The sequence below is a fragment of the Aulonocara stuartgranti genome (assembly GCF_965226115.1).
Source record: "Aulonocara stuartgranti genome assembly, chromosome: 7".
Classification (NCBI taxonomy): Eukaryota; Metazoa; Chordata; class Actinopteri; order Cichliformes; family Cichlidae; genus Aulonocara; species Aulonocara stuartgranti.
The window spans coordinates 34,497,501-34,513,226 of record NC_138945.1 but is presented as its reverse complement, the minus strand read 5'-3'; the positions used below and the strand labels follow the sequence as shown (position 1 = coordinate 34,513,226).

Below are 15,726 nucleotides of genomic sequence, written 5' to 3'. Positions count from 1 at the left end.
CTTTCAGTCCTCATTCATTCTATGCTCATGACTATAGGTGGGGGTAGGAATGTAGATTGAATAGTAACTCAACAGGGTCGTTTTTATGCTCATCTCTCTCTTCACCACAATGTATTGGCAAGTTTCACCAATCCATCTTTCAATCTTGTCTTTTTAACTTTGTGAACAAGACCCCAAGATACTGTTATCCAGTAGGATAATATAATAATCAGATAACTTTATTTATATACAATTTTGATGGTACCATCCTCCAGATTCATTTACCGATCCCTCAGCTGAAGGACTGTCCAGAGAGCGAGCAAGGGAACGGGACCGCAGTCGGCCTCATGAGAGGAGGCACCACTCCTCAGCGGGAGAGAAGCAGCGCTACTATTCCTGTGAGCGTTACGGCAGCAGAGAGCAGAGCCACACCAAGTCAGCTGGTCCCAGCCGATCCACGTCTCCAGGAGAGGGACAGGACTCTGGTTTCCTCAGACAGGTGAGTTACCTGCCAAACTGTATGTGGCTTAGTGATTAACAGCTTGCTTGTTATGCAGTCTGTATGTATTCAAACAGTGGCCTGACTTACAGCTTAGTCAATCTACATCCACATTTGCATCAACACCCATTTAAATTGCAGTTTTGAGCTTAATCAACAATGAAAGCCTCTAGATTTGTTTAATAATTTGATGTTTAAGTTTTTCAAAAAAATCTTTTTGAGTGATCGCACTGTATGAGGAATGATCAGTAAGTTCTGGGAAGAGTTCCATCAAAACCTGATTTGGGCAATCTCCCATTAAAGTTCATCCTCTCAGGCATGTTCAGATCTTCTCCAGAATGGCGGATATTTATAGATCTCTCCATGGAAGTCCTCTCTTCGCTGTGTTTAGAAAGAAAGAAAGTGTACTTTATTGATCCCCGTGGGGAAATTCCTCTCTGCATTTAACCCATTCACTCAGTGAAGCAGTGGGCAGCCATTGGGCGCCCGGGGAGCAGTGTGTAGGGACGGTACCTTGCTCAGGGGTACCTCAGGGTAGCTGTTCAGGGGAATCGAACCCCGACCTTCCAATCATGGGGCCACCACTCTACCTACTGAGCTATCCCTGCCCAATTTACAATTTACAGAGAGCAGACAACAACTCTCTGATCATGAAAGGTGTGTTTCCAACTATAACCAGGCACTTTTCAGCAGTATTCAGTTAAGCTGTCCACAGTATCTAAGTCCATGTCATCCGAGGAATGAGTTTGAGAGCATGTTCATACTTTTTTTTTTTTTTTAGCCAACATTCATCAGGTTGTGCACCATCCCAAAGGAAGTCCTAAACCGTTGAGTAGAAGGCAGTTGTAATTCTTTTTAGGTTCATGAAGATGTTCCACCTTTAATCTGAGAGGCTTCAGTTTTAAAAAAGTTTTTCACCTTTATGGTGGTCCTGAGATCGCGTTACAGGCATTTAGCCCCCAGTTACACCTTGGTCCACATGACCTTAATAACTCAATTGATTGCAAGGTGGGGCAGTAGTGCCTCAAAGAATTCACACCTTGGCTCATGTGACTATAATGACCAATTCCTTGGTTCATGTGACTCATATGATGACAGAATGGGTCAGTGACTCTAAGGACCACCTTCAAAGGGACAACCCCACTAGGGTTTAATATGGTAGCACTGAAAGGTCACATGGACTGCAACTTAAGAAAACACCAGCAAACAGAAAAATGCTGCAAACGCACACAAAACACAACGAAAACACAAAAAAAATGCTGCAAAAACTGAAATGTTTTGGTTTCTGTCACTTCCCCATCTGGTCCATCTCATTATTGTGTCCCCAGAAACACTTCTGGTGGGGTTTTTTTCTTAAAAGGCTATTATGCTTTTATGCAAATCAGTCCTAATTAATGGTTTCAGCTTGGACCTCCCTTGTGTCTGCAACTACAGCAACAAACCTGCTGCCTTCTCATAGTAACATTGGTCTGTATATTTGTGCCCATGTGGCTTATTGTGCTTTTAGATAACATAAAGAAGGGATGTCTTTACAGGATGTATGGACAGGTGAACAAATAACAAACATTAAAACTAAAAAAAAAGGATTAATCCTTCAAAGTCGCTGTTGTGCAACTAAATCATTCAGTCTTTCCTTTCTCAGCATGGCGGCAGTGTGGTTAAATCTGGCCACGGGACACTTCCATCTGGTTCAAGCACACCGGGTCGTGGTCGCAGGCAGCTCCCCCAGACGCCCCTCACCCCTCGTCCCGCTGTGGCCTACAAGACTACCAACCCCTCCAATCTCCCATCCAGTGCCATCATGGCTACAACAGGGCACCAGACTCGCTTCAGCCGTGGTCTTTCAGAGCATGATCGCTTACTCGGAGCCCACGAGGAGTCCCCAATACCAATTACTCGAATTGGGTCTGACCCTAATTTAAACCGGCAGCAGCAGGACTCGTCTCAGAAGGCTCTCCTTGATGAGGAGGACTTCCAGGATGCTTTAAGCAGCCAAGGAGGAGGCCGCTCTGCCAGAACTGCTGCCTCCTCTACAGCCTCCGCATCTCACCCAACTACTGCTACACCCGTCACAGCACCCACCACACAGGGCCGAGCAGTGGTCATGCCTAATGGGTACCACTTCACTCTTGGGGTCAACTCTTCGTCTGGGCCTGGGAATAGAGGAGCAGGAAGTCTCAGGGAGAGGGAGGAGGATGACTGGTGCTAACGTGGCAGAAAATTTTAGAAAGCCTGCTGTTAGCTAGAATGGGGCAGCTCATGAGTGCTGCTCAGCGCTCAGGTCAGGAGCTGGTACTACAGGAGGCCAGGCGACTGATACAGAAGAAAACACGATGAGGGAAAGTCAGTGGAAAGCGCTCTGAGAGGGGATCAGAAATAATTACAGCTTTTTAGTGTTACTGTCTTTTTAATATATCAACCACTTTCAAGAGAAAAACACTGACTTTTTCTAACCCCTTTACTTGCACTGGAATTAGCGCACATGTGGAGGCTCTCAAGTATTTTGCCTTGGCCAGTATATTCAGTGGAGAAGAAGACAAAAGCCAAAATATCCCTGTTGTTTGTGCTTTAGACTGATGCTCATCCCCGGCATTGATATGACTGCCCACACCACACTTTTTATTGCTGTATGTCTTATTTTGTTACCAAATTTCTCTCTCTTGCTTTCTCCTGGTTTGTTTCTTTATTGTATTGAAGCACATCTTTACCAGAGCAGATTAGGAAAGCTTTTTGTTTTTAATGTATGTCTTAAAATTCTGTCATAACACCCAGTAAACACAAGAGTCACACAATGACTTAAGATAAGACCAGAGTTGAGTTTTTAGAATCCCACTTTTGTAAAATCTCCCAGATGTAATTTTGTGAGAGCACATAGGGACTAGAACAACTCGTTTTTGACATTAAGTGGCTAACTACTAAGTGCCTCTTTTACCACAATGTATTAAAATGGAGCCTGACTTTGGGTCAGTGGAGGTTGGGTGTAGCTAAAAAAAACGCAAAAGCAAAAACAAAAAAAACGTGGTCAGAACAAAACTTGTGTTTGAATCTGGGTTGAAAGCAAAAAATCTAAAACAAAACAAAACATTTCTTTTGTGATGAATCTTTTCGTAGGAAGATTAAAATTAGAGATCCAAAGTGTAGTGCATGCCAGGGTTGTCAAAATAGTGTCTGTACTTTTGCCTGAGGGTGTGTGGTAAGCATTTGCCTTTCTCTTTCAGATATACTGCCAGACATTTGGTAGAAAACATTCTCTGAATGAGGGGAAAAGTGCCATTTTTTTTTATGATTTTCTGAACATGAATCTCACATCCAGACAAATCTGCCTCCTCAAGCAAATCCCTTCTTGGCCATATTTGCCCAAATTTCACGGGTTTCCTATCTTCTAATCTTTCCTCAGACAAAGTTTTGCGCGAGGGTACCTGTGTGCGTATTTATAGGTACAATAAAGAGTTGTGTTGTTGCTGCTGACTGTTGACTTAAAGTAGGGCTATGCAACAAGACGACACTTCATCCGCCCTGTAGCTTTACCCTCTGGAAACTCCAGATTCAGGCTTTAGTGTGACTGTGACCAAATTTTACATTCATGTGTGAAGAGCTGTAAATTGTAAATGTATCATATGTGTACAGTTAACTGACAACACACACTAAAGGCACGAATGGTATCCAAGTGGATATAAGTGAATTCACAGGGCATTTTTGAGGTTTGCAAGTTGACTGCACGACGCCTACTCAGATAGAACCACCCAAAATATAAAACTGTGTTCTTCTCTTTCCAGACTTGGGTCAAGTTGTATTTTTAAATAATTGTAGTGGTTTTTAAACTTGCTGGGAGAGCCAGATTCTTCAGATTGTTAATGAAGTGGTTTTATGTCACTCAAAAGTGAGAGCTGAACCAGACCTGTACCAACTCCTCTGAATCTTTACCTCTTCCAACTGGGCAGGGTATAAATCCTCACAGAATAAGGCTTGCAATACTCTATTTTCTTTACAGTCAACAAATTTCAAACCAAAACTCAGTTCTTTCTGTGCTTTATTAGCCTGAAGCCCATTTATACAACTAGCAATGGCAACCTTTCTGAATAGATAACAAAATATAATTTTATAAATTTCATATCTTACATTTTGTGTTTGTAGAGTATTTTTTTCAATTATTTTTTTAAACTTAGTTACTGTAGACTTTAGAAATGTTTTTCAACTTAAAAACTACTTGGGTTGGTGCTAGTAATTTGTTGGCAAACATTTCCAGCTCTATATTGATCTTTAGAAAGTTAAAAAGTGCATATAAAATTAGTGCAAATGTAATCTTAAAACCTTCTTGAAAACTAATATTGAAAAATCTCTGTTGCAATGACTTTGGAGCTTTCTGATGAAAAGGATAACCAGCCTGACATTTCCTGTTCTGTCATCTCATTTTTATATTTCACTATAATTTTTTTGAATATTAAAACATAAATAATGTAAGAATATATTAAAGAATATATAAAATGCAGAATATTAATATTAAAAGAATCGGGGGGGGGGGGGGGGTTAACTAATAAAATGCAGCGATCTGGTAATTCTGGTTATGTGATGCTACTTCATTGTTTAAGCACACTGGGTTATGATTGCAGACATCTCTAACTGATGCCATTCTTTTACCCCTGTGGACTAAAGATGTCAATTTATCTTCCAGTATCACTTTTGCTACATTAGGGCACCGATCTGTTTTTAACTGTTCATTTTTAGAGCATGGTCACTTATTATCTAAAATTAAGGCATTAAAATTTCATCAATCAGTCCTTTAAAAGTGTTAAAAATACTAGATGTCAGAGATGTTATTTTCTGTATCGTAAGGTTAGCCAAAATGCTCATGAGTAGCTTGATCTGCTAGCTGACAATAGGATTGTGAAGTGTAAATTAAATGAAAACTGAATTTCAGCCAAAATTTTGTGGGATTAATGAAACTGGTACTACAACTGTACACAAGGCCTGGTGTATTTTGTATTTCAATATGAATTGCAGCAGTGAAAACCAACGTGAAGTCCAGTACAAGCATTTCTAACAGGCTAGCTTACATGTATTAGTTTGCTCGTGACGCTAACAACAAAAGGGTTTTTTTTATGTTCAATTAGAGCCTCAACTAAACCACATAAACTGATCCAAAAAAACACATTAATTATTTTTCTTTTTCCTAAATTTTGTTCTTGTTAAATGAATCCTATATTTTATTCTGAGTCACATTTAGCAAAGTTTTAAATCTAACTTAAGATATAGGGCCAGTGCTTTATTTTGATTTAGCTACATGCATCTTAAGCGCGTTTAAACATGAGAGGTCAATAAAGCAATATGTAATATCTAAACCATACTATATAATCCAGTTAACTTACAGTATCAAAAATATTGGTCCTTACCTACAGAATCTACACATTCATAAATATCCTAAGAAAAGTCACTGAAAACTGTTATTTTGTCACAAATTTGAGTATTAAAATTATTGGATAGTAAGAAAGTGTTTGTGGGACTTGAACTGTTGTTTAGGAAAGGAAGGAAAGTGTCACCCAGTGCAAGCGTGTGGTTCACTGATGAATTTTAAATCGTTTCTGGGCAGCAGTTTTGAATACACAGAGAATACTTAAATCCACTCTTTGTTTAGTTCTTTTATTGGCTTCCAAATAGGAATAGTGCAGAACATGGCCAGCCCTATCCTTTAAAGTACATGGCTGAAAGAGTTCTCTTTAATGACAGCCTGCTACTTAAATGTACACTGCTATACATTAGGTTGTAAAGCTTTGAAAATAGGCAAGAATTTGTTTCTTATATCAACCATGGAGGTGATGATTATAGTCCTTGTTATCTGATATCTGAAAAACCTCCTGCTTTTATTATAGTACAAAACCTCTGTGCCTATTTTGTTCTGGCAAGTTTATAAACATGCAAATTATTTGCAAATATTCTAACCCGGTCTGATTTTATCCAGATACAGTTGTAATTTTTTTCTCTTAATTGTGCAATGTACTTGATGGATCTCACGGGATTTTAGACCATAAAGGTGTGACTCTGTTCTTCATCAGGGCAACAATAGATTGCTTGTTGTCTCATTGCAAGTTGCTATATTGGGGCAGAGATTTGTGTTTATGTCAAAGACCTTATTTTCAAACCTCCAGTGAGCCCTACGTAACCAGGGTGCCAAGTTTTCCTCTTCCAGTTTTCTAAAGCTCCCCTCCCATCCCCCTCTGGACATGTCCTCTTTGCATGTTCTCAAAAGAAAATGTGCATGTGCTAAGAAAAAAAAGAAACAAAGATAATAATAATAATAGAAGTATTGTTTGGCTTCATTATGTCCATGATTTGTACAATTCGTTCCTTGGTTGTATTTTCTGATTATCTAAACAAACGATGTATCGGTTTCAGGTAAAGAAAAAAAAAGAAAACAAGCTTGAATAACATTTTCTCACAGAACCACCAAAGTGGAAGCAGATTAGAGGTTCTGGAGTGGCTGATCCTTCGCTGCCTGATCTGTTACTTGACTGTCCTGCAGTCATTTGGACTCTACCTATAGATTTTGTATGAATATAAGTCATTGAATAAAGAGGTATGATTATGAAATGTTGGTGTCTGAAGATTTCCTTGAAATGTCTCTTGATTGAGTTTGGTATTATTTACCATTTTATTAGAGCTAACATTTTTTTGTTAGCTTGAGACCTTCGGTGGTTTCTACAAGGAAAAGGAAGGTAAGCATTCAGTAGACATTAATTAAATAGGAATTTTAACAAATCCCGGCTTCTCAAGTTTTAAACACACTAAAACTGGTGCTGTGCTACCTGATATCTGGAGATTAGGATGCCAACCACATGAGTACAGATGTAATCAGCCATTGTTTGAACCAGACATCACAAGCATATTGGGTGATTGACAAGCTGTTACATGCATAACATGTTATATGTGTCTTTCTGTACAAGGAACCATCATTTATAAATAAACATGTATTCAGTATGATGATAAAGTCATCATGAACGTAACGAGCAAGAAAGCCAAATTCCATTCACCCAAAGTCTTCCATATAACCAGAAGTCTTTTTATAAGCACATGAGTTGCTTCATGCTGGCTATAAAAAAAGGATACAGGTGTGAGGCATTACATCTCTCTTTTATATAGAGTCTTTGATGAGGTACAGAAAAAACACAAGGACCTGGAAGATTAACGTAGGTGTTATGTTGTGAAAGACTTGTTCTAAACCAAAACAAGTAGTTATGATGGTGAGAGACATGGAAGCAGTAGATGAAAAGGCAGTAAGCAAAATTTAAAGCAAAACAAGTGGACCAGAGGTCAGAGGACTTGACTTCCTGTCTACTTATTAGAAATCAAGTGTGTTTTTGACTCCTCCATCCCCGCCTCTTATTCAAACGTTTCAATTACTTGATATAAAAAACACTGCTACACTGTGCACTTGCCATGCTGGAGGATATATTTTATTAAAATTTCATAGTTTTTAAGAAACCCATATTGGTCTCAAGTAGCTTTGGAATCTGCACATTTGACGAGTGTTTAATCTCCCTAACCCATGTCCAGCCAGTCTCCTACTTTACCAAGTAGGCGTTCTTCCTACCTTTACCCTTTTACCTTTGCCTATACTGCTTCCTGTTTTTGGTTCCTGGATTGTGAGCTTGGTACTGTAGCCTGTGTTTGCACCTCACAATGTTGTATGTTTGGAGTGGAATTACAAAAGTTCTAACCATCTCTTGGGAGGTGGAGAGAGGGAAACGAGTCAATTTTTCAAAACAAACAAATTAAAAGTAAGTCGAAAACAAAAATGGGCGGAGGCCCTGCAGGGATTTAATTGGTCAACAGGAGAGGGGCGGGGCTTCTCTTTGCTCGTTTGGCTCTGCAGTGATGTGATACAGCTGCAGGAGGAGAGAAGCTGCTGCTGGCTGAGAAGGAGGATGAGGAGAGGTGAAGAGGATGAAGAGTTAGTTACTCTGCACTTCGCTCCTATTAAAACTGCAGAATTATAGAAAAAGTGCGATTCAGCAATGTTCCCCACTTTGACTGCTCTTTAACTGGATCAGTTCAGACTTTCAGTACTTTTCTAGTTTGCATATGTTTCATTTCTGAAGCATAAAGGCGGCCACACCGGGAAGATGTTGCTCTGTTTGTTAAAATGGACAGTTTGCGTTCTCGGGCTCCTCACGACGAGCAACGCCTCACCTGACGACGCATCGGTCGACTTCGGGGGAGAATCCGGTTCCGGGATGCTGCAAACAGGTAAGATTGGTGCAAACACCTGTGGAGCCTCTCTGCTTTTGAAATAAATATAACCTCACTGATAAGATCAGGGTTACTCTTGCAGCAGTGGAAACTTTTACAAGGAGATGCGTTGAGTCTGTGGTTCTCAGTCATTTCTGGCATGTCACAATTATTAAGACAAAATATGTTCATGCCCCACACCTCATTTTTTTAAAGATGATTAACAGCAAAACTTTGAATTTAGCCTATCAGAAACTCTTTCTTTGGCTTCACTTCATAGTTTCCACCGTCTTCCTCAGCACACCTGCACTGGCTCAGCGCTCCACGTCTGAGACCAATTGGGTTACCTAAAGAAGTTTTATAGCCACATTCTTCACATTTGCACCCCTCCACCCAGCTTTGCTTTAAAGTCCCAATCTGCCTGCAACATGGCATCGCTGACATTTAAAATGAAATTAGCACAGTTTTCAACACTTTAAGTCCCATAAAATGCATTTCTCTCCTAAGTTCTGCCATATTAAACAAAGTCATCTACTATGTGCCATAAAATATAAAATCATTGTAGTTTTCTTGGAAATCCAGGAAATGTGCTTTTTCTGTATTCTTCACCCTTTACTGCAAAAGTGTTATTTTCCTTTTTTATGCCACATTTCCTGATGCATCCCCCTTAAAGGCGCTTATAACCCAGCAGGACAACAGCAGGATGAACTATTAGTCAGCTACACAGCATGACATCATTTTTTTCAGAGCAATTTGGATCCAGATAAAAATATTTCACTTCTCATCAGCAGCTCCTCCGACACTCAACAACTGCAGTCGCTCCAGCTCTGATGTTTTTCCTCTAATCACTTTTTGGCGTGAGAGCAAACTTAAAGCGTTTGTAGACTGAGGGAATAATTTTGTTTTTGCATGCTGTGAATAGTCAGACCACAATGAACTAATCAGGCTGTGACTATATTTCTTTATTTATTTTTTGAGCACAGACCACTTATTTTTATGGCGTATTTTAAAGATTCTGACAGCTTCACAAGAAGAAAATACTAATTAAAAAGCTTTTTAGAGCACATTTGTTATTCAAATTAAAACCTGCTGATAACTATTTCACATCAGCAAATTGGAAGCCCTTAAACCAAAGTCTCTCGTATTCCTAATTTTAAAAGTTGCACCAAAAAAAAGGCCTTTTAAATATAGATTCTTGCTGCCAGAGTGCCATTGTTGCGCTCATCTTTAATTAGATTTATTATCAATTTATCTAAGACAAGACAAAATCTAAGACACAAATGCTTTTATCTCTGAATTAGACAAGGCAGAATCACAAATTTTTAGATAATATAGATGAAAAGAAGAGTTGCCGGAGACATCATTCACAAAAAAATGCCTTTAGTTTGTAATGAATACATGTGGAAACTGAAACCAGAAGTCACCACAGTTTATTAAATCCCATGGAATGTGTTTAAGGTGCCAAACAGTCTTAGTTAATCAAAGCATCACTTTCCAGAGCCAGCCCTGTTGTCTGATCAGAGCCTTCACTTGTCTGGAGCTTCTTTGTTGATGCAGTGACAGTGTTGTACGTGCTGCAGGATTACATTGAGTTTTTGAGCCCTTTAATCCACCCCAGAGCTGTGGAAATGAATCTTAGATTGGACTTCCTCCAGTCACATGATTATGTCATGACTGGAGTACCTCTCCATCACACTGTGTTTACTCTCCCATTTGAGTTTTATTAAATTTTTTTATTGCGTTCATCTGTATTAGAGCCACACAGAAACATCTGAGAACTGTTTAATGTTTTCATGGAGTATTTTCATAGAATTACTGTAGATGTAGTGTAAAAGCTTTGTCCATGGCAGGTGTCATTAAACACACTAAGGAAATACAGTATACAGTATTTCCTCTGTTATTTTTGGGTTTCTTTACTTAAAGCTTGCCAGGCTCCACATGTAACTGAGATCATTTGGGAATTTCTGAACTCTGCTGATACAATGACTCAAGACTTGACAATGAGACAGGGCGTACCACAAGAATAGAACAGAAATTTTGAGCCAAACCAATTTGCAGTTAACAAAAACAAAGTGGTGTCATTAAGTGGTTTTATTCAGCTTTGCTAAATTTGCCATTAGATCTCTGCAAAAACATCAAAAAGACATGCATGATACCCCAAACTGACCATCTGCACCTTCACTTATTGGTTTATTAGTTATGAACCTTTGTTATGCAAGAATTGGTTACATGCCATGAATTTTATTCCAAAGAAATTCTGTCTGACACTGACACTAACTGTGTAAAAGGGACGCTTTTTTATTTTACTCAGGGATCCTACCTGAGTAAAATAACCAACTAAACTTTTCAAAAGCACTGATTTAAAAAGAGTTACAATGTTTGAAGAAACATTAACCAGCTTATTCCCAGTGTTCCATTTCAATCCTGGCTTCTTGCTCAAAGACGTTGGCTTGCTTTATTAGTTGCAGTTTGAGGGAAAGAAAAGAAGAAAGAGGTCAGCAGTCATTCATCTTTATATCTGTACCCCTTATGACTGCCATAAATCACCTGTACTATGAGTGGAGCATTCCTTTTTCACATTTTAGACATTTGTTTTATCTGTTCTCATTGTCACTGGCGCTGTGTTTGGGCTTTGAAGGCACGGCATTGTCTTTAAGTGCTGAGTCTGCACCTGTCAGACTGGTGGAGAAGGAAAAAAGCTGTAATCAGTGCTTATGAAGCCGCTTTACTTTTGAACCAAAGCTGCTTTTCATGGTTTGGGTTGGGCCCATTTGTTCCAAATTTGGCGTGGAACGATTTGTCTCCTTGATGCACTTCCCTGCATCCTACTCGCAGCTCTATGACTGCTTGAATGTAAGCATTTCTGTCATTCCCAATCCATTCAGTTATGACTTTCAGTCATCCATATCCAGCTGTGATACTCCAACATGTCTTGAATAGCTAGTGTAACCTCTGACCCTGTGAGATGGGTATCACTGGAACATAGTATGCAGAACAGCTGCTGGGAAAAGTTTTGAGATGCCCATGTGTCTGAGTGTCTCCATACATCTCACCATCACTCATCCACTTTCCTCAGAAGTTGAATTTGCTGACTAACCATCTTGACCTTCTGTGACAGTGGAGCAAAGTTGTAAGCTTTTTTTTTTTTTTTAAGTTTTCAATCATATATACTGTAGATAACCTAAATCTGAACCAGATTTAACAACTTCAAAAACTTTTTGCTCTGAGAGCACTCTAAGGATATAGCGTAAGGATATCTTTCCATGCTGCGCTTTGAAATACAGCGGAAGATATTGGCAGAATGACCTCACCATGAAATTGCAATGAACTGACTGCAGATGTGATGATTTCTCTGGTAGCTGATGGGCAGAAAATATGTCACTAGAAATTTGTTGAATGTTTCTTCTACTTTCGGTTCAATGAATGCACACCACGTTTCTATATAGAAATACTGAAAATGGAATTATTTTTTTTTAGATTTCATATAGTCCATGCTTACACCTGCTCAGTTGCTATTTTTCACAGATTGTGAAGAGGGAGATTTCACTGTGAGACCAATAACACTGCATGCTTATTGACTGGTGACAGTAGTTTACAAAATGATCTTCAGGTTTTATTCAGTCAAAGTGAAATTGGTGATTAATGCCATACACTCATCAAGAAAATGTTAACTGAGTTCATAGAGCGAGGGAACCAACAACTATTTTCCAACAAACTTCGTTAGAACTCAAGATTGACTGCACACGTTTTTAAGGGCTTTGATTTTGGAAGTGAATTTCCTTTTCATTTTGCGCCTTTAAGATTTCTTGTTAACATTTTTAGGCCTTGAACCAAGCCAACCAGCTATGATATGAATCATAAACATGAAGAGGTTTAATTTCTGTTAAAAAAAAAAATGAAAACAAACAAAAAAATGTGCTCACTAACTGACCTGACATTCATGTTTTTACATTTTTTTCCCTCTACTATAGAATTATTGTCACTGAGAGTGATTTTCAGTACGTTCTGCAACACTTATGTCACTTTGCAGAGCCCTAAAGTCAAACCAGATCAAAAGCACAGCACCAGCTATGTCACAGAGATACTCATGCGCTTCCCAGCAGGTTGAGCTCATGATGTCACCGCCAGTATTATGCCGGATCCATAACCAGGCATCTGCATCCAATGAAACATAATCGTGGGCCTTAGTGGCTGGCAAGCCCTGATCTGGAGCCCATTAGGCAGCTTTTAACCAGACGGAGGCCCACGCACACTGTAGCATGTGTGCTGCTATTCCCTGTTGTATACATAGACTGGGTCATCGGTCTGGTTCTGGGTGTGGAGCAGACCACAGCTTGTGGTTAGATTTGTTTAAAAAAAATGCGGGTGGAGATGGCTAGGTGCAAACCATATGTTGGACCAGAACAACTTTCCATCTGCAATCTCTTCTCAAGCCGACTGGAACCAGATGGAAGATAGAGTGGGTTGATAGTGTACAGACAAAGTTCCTCAGATGTTTGATATTACACACAAGTGAAAAAAATAACTTTTCATTCTTATTTTTTGACAATTTACAACATTACTGCAGCAAAGGCTTTGTGGTATCATTTCCCAGTTTGTACCCCACTGTCGGGCCACATCGGTGAGACCAACAATTACAGTCCGTAAGACACAAAGACACAGGACAGTTTAACAATGCAGTTGTTTCTGTTTGTGGTTCCACTTGTTTAACACGCATATTTGTGTCCACTCACTACGTAGGAATTAGTTGCAAATGTTGAACACCTGCCTTGCGGTGACTATAAGAGCACGTTGCACCTGGTATTACAAGTGGTACTGTTTTATTTGTGGTGTGCCAGTTTACATTCCTTAAGTTGAATAACTATGTTTAGTGGTTTGATTTAAAACTGTTTTCCATTAAAGTACCACAGAGGAGCAGTATAGGAACATATTGAAATTCATTTCATTTTTACCAATGTACTGGCCATGCTCCAAATAGTGCTGTAGTACACCGGTTAAACTGTGACACTTCTATGAAGAATGAAAAATGATTTTTTCATGAAAACACAGCCTGTATATAAAAGATGGATACTGCCACAAAGACTTCTAAAATAAGGTTATGAAGCCTTAAGTAAACGCTTGGCCATCGGAATACTGGTGTTTTGAAACCACACCTGATGAATGACGAGTGAAACTGACAAACTGAGGGACTTTTTGTAAACTATATAAAAGGAATTAAATGAAAAATGAGCATTATATTGCATTTAGTTTGACTGAGGTTCCAGACTAAGAGAGAAACAGGAGCTTTTTCTCACACTTCTATACTATTTGATGTCTTTTTGCAACACCCTGCTGTCCATGAAAAAAATGCAAATAAGGTGATTCAACAATGTCCATCATTAATATACAGTTTGTTTACAAGTGAAACAGGATATGAATAGATAGTTGGAGATAAAATATTTAAACTAAAGGTAGCCACCTTTATGCTTTCTCTATTCTTTAAAGGAGTTTTGCTGAGATGATCCTGTAGGAATCTTCAACTCCTGTTAGTTTTATTGAGCATCTTATTTTTTGTACTGCATCTTTACTGCCTTCACTGCTCTTATAGCATTATAAAACCCCACTATGCACTATGTTCTTAGCATCCAACAAAAGACAGACACAGTTGCAACCAGCATGTGAATATAGCAGTGAAGACCAGGACTGCAACTGTTCACCAGTAACTTTGTTAAGTTGGTTAATTGTGCAAGTCAGTGTAGTTCTCACTTTGTTTCTGCTGCCCCCTAGTGGTCAAAACGATTACTAATTTATATTTGTGTCTCATAGCACATCTTGACTTTATTTGGCAACGATTTGCCCCATGGGACACATTTAAACTACCATATAATTGCAATTCATCATTAAAAAAAGTCGAGGTGCAGCCAGGAGGCCGGTTTTAACTGCTGCAGGTGGGACATGTGTAACTGCCTTAATATGCTTGTGTTCTGCAAAATAGATGCCAGGTGATGCAATGTTGTCTCATACCAGTAAGACATACTTAATCTCTGTTCTTGCTGCACACGCTATTTTTTTTTTTTTTTTTTTTGTGTGTCATAGTCTTTGTTTTTGGCTTTTTAGCCACATGTTAAAAAAATCCACATTCAGATAAGAGGATACAGTGTTAAGTTGTCAGCTAAAACTAGATTAGTCAGCAAGGTGCAGGGTACACAAGCCCACTAATTAGTTACCAACACTTTAAAAATCTAGAATTTGACTCGCTAAAACTGGAGCACAGACAGTCCTTTAGTTCAATTAACTACATATTTACTTGAGTGAATTATCTATGGTAGCTCATCGCCTAAAATCATCACACTCCCCATCAGATTGTCTTCCCCCAAGTCTGCTAAAAAATATTTTTGATACTATTGGCCCTTTTATCCAGCGATTAATGAACTCTTCTGTTGATGCAGGCTGTGCCCCATCATGTTTTAAACAGGTTACAGTTCAGCCTCTTCTTAAAAAACACAGTCTGGATGCAACTGTTCTGGCTAATTACTGGACAATTTTGAAGCTCCCAGTTCTTTTAAAAGCTTTAGAGAAATTAGTCTACTCACAGTTGCAAGTTCATCTTGATCATAATGGGATCGCTGAAGTTTTAATCTGGTTATAAATCACTACATAGCACCAAGATGGCCATTAAAAGGCTTTTAATGATTTGCTTTTAACTCTAGATTTATGTACGTGCATGAAAGCTGGTGCAACAACGGGACAATTATAAACAGTCACTGCCCCCCGAACCTCGAGTACATGTCGGTAAGATGCCAGCCTTTCTTTCTACCGAGAGAGCTAACAGTAGTGATCATCACGGCTGTGTACATTCCACCCGATGCCAACGTAAACACGGCGCTCTCTATCCTGCTGAACACCATTAACGAACAGCAGCGGGCCCACCCGGACGGTGTTCACATTATCGCAGGTGATTTTAATAAGGCCAACATAAAGACTGTGCTCCCAAAGTTCTATCAGCATGTCAAATGTCCCACCAGAGGAGAAAACACTCTAGATCA

General features: G+C 39.2%; 2 protein-coding genes across 7 annotated transcripts in view; both read left to right on the top strand.

Moving 5' to 3' along the window:
* The window catches only part of cacna1bb (calcium channel, voltage-dependent, N type, alpha 1B subunit, b), a 221,529-nt gene extending 214,488 nt beyond the window's left edge, over positions 1-7,041 (top strand). For all 5 annotated transcript variants that reach the window (XM_082541616.1, XM_082541615.1, XM_082541614.1 and 2 more), the window contains 2 exons: positions 255-478; positions 2,121-7,041. In XM_082541616.1, coding sequence (XP_082397742.1) covers positions 255-478; positions 2,121-2,687 — 791 coding nt within the window. In that variant the 3' untranslated portion in view covers positions 2,688-7,041. The remainder of the gene's footprint in view (positions 1-254; positions 479-2,120) is intronic.
* A 1,278-nt stretch (positions 7,042-8,319) lies between these two features.
* LOC309711352 (uncharacterized protein) overlaps positions 8,320-15,726 on the top strand; it is a 113,141-nt gene continuing 105,734 nt past the window's right edge. For both annotated transcript variants that reach the window (XM_082541619.1, XM_082541618.1), the window contains exon 1: positions 8,320-8,719. In XM_082541619.1, coding sequence (XP_082397745.1) covers positions 8,596-8,719 — 124 coding nt within the window. In that variant the 5' untranslated portion in view covers positions 8,320-8,595. The remainder of the gene's footprint in view (positions 8,720-15,726) is intronic.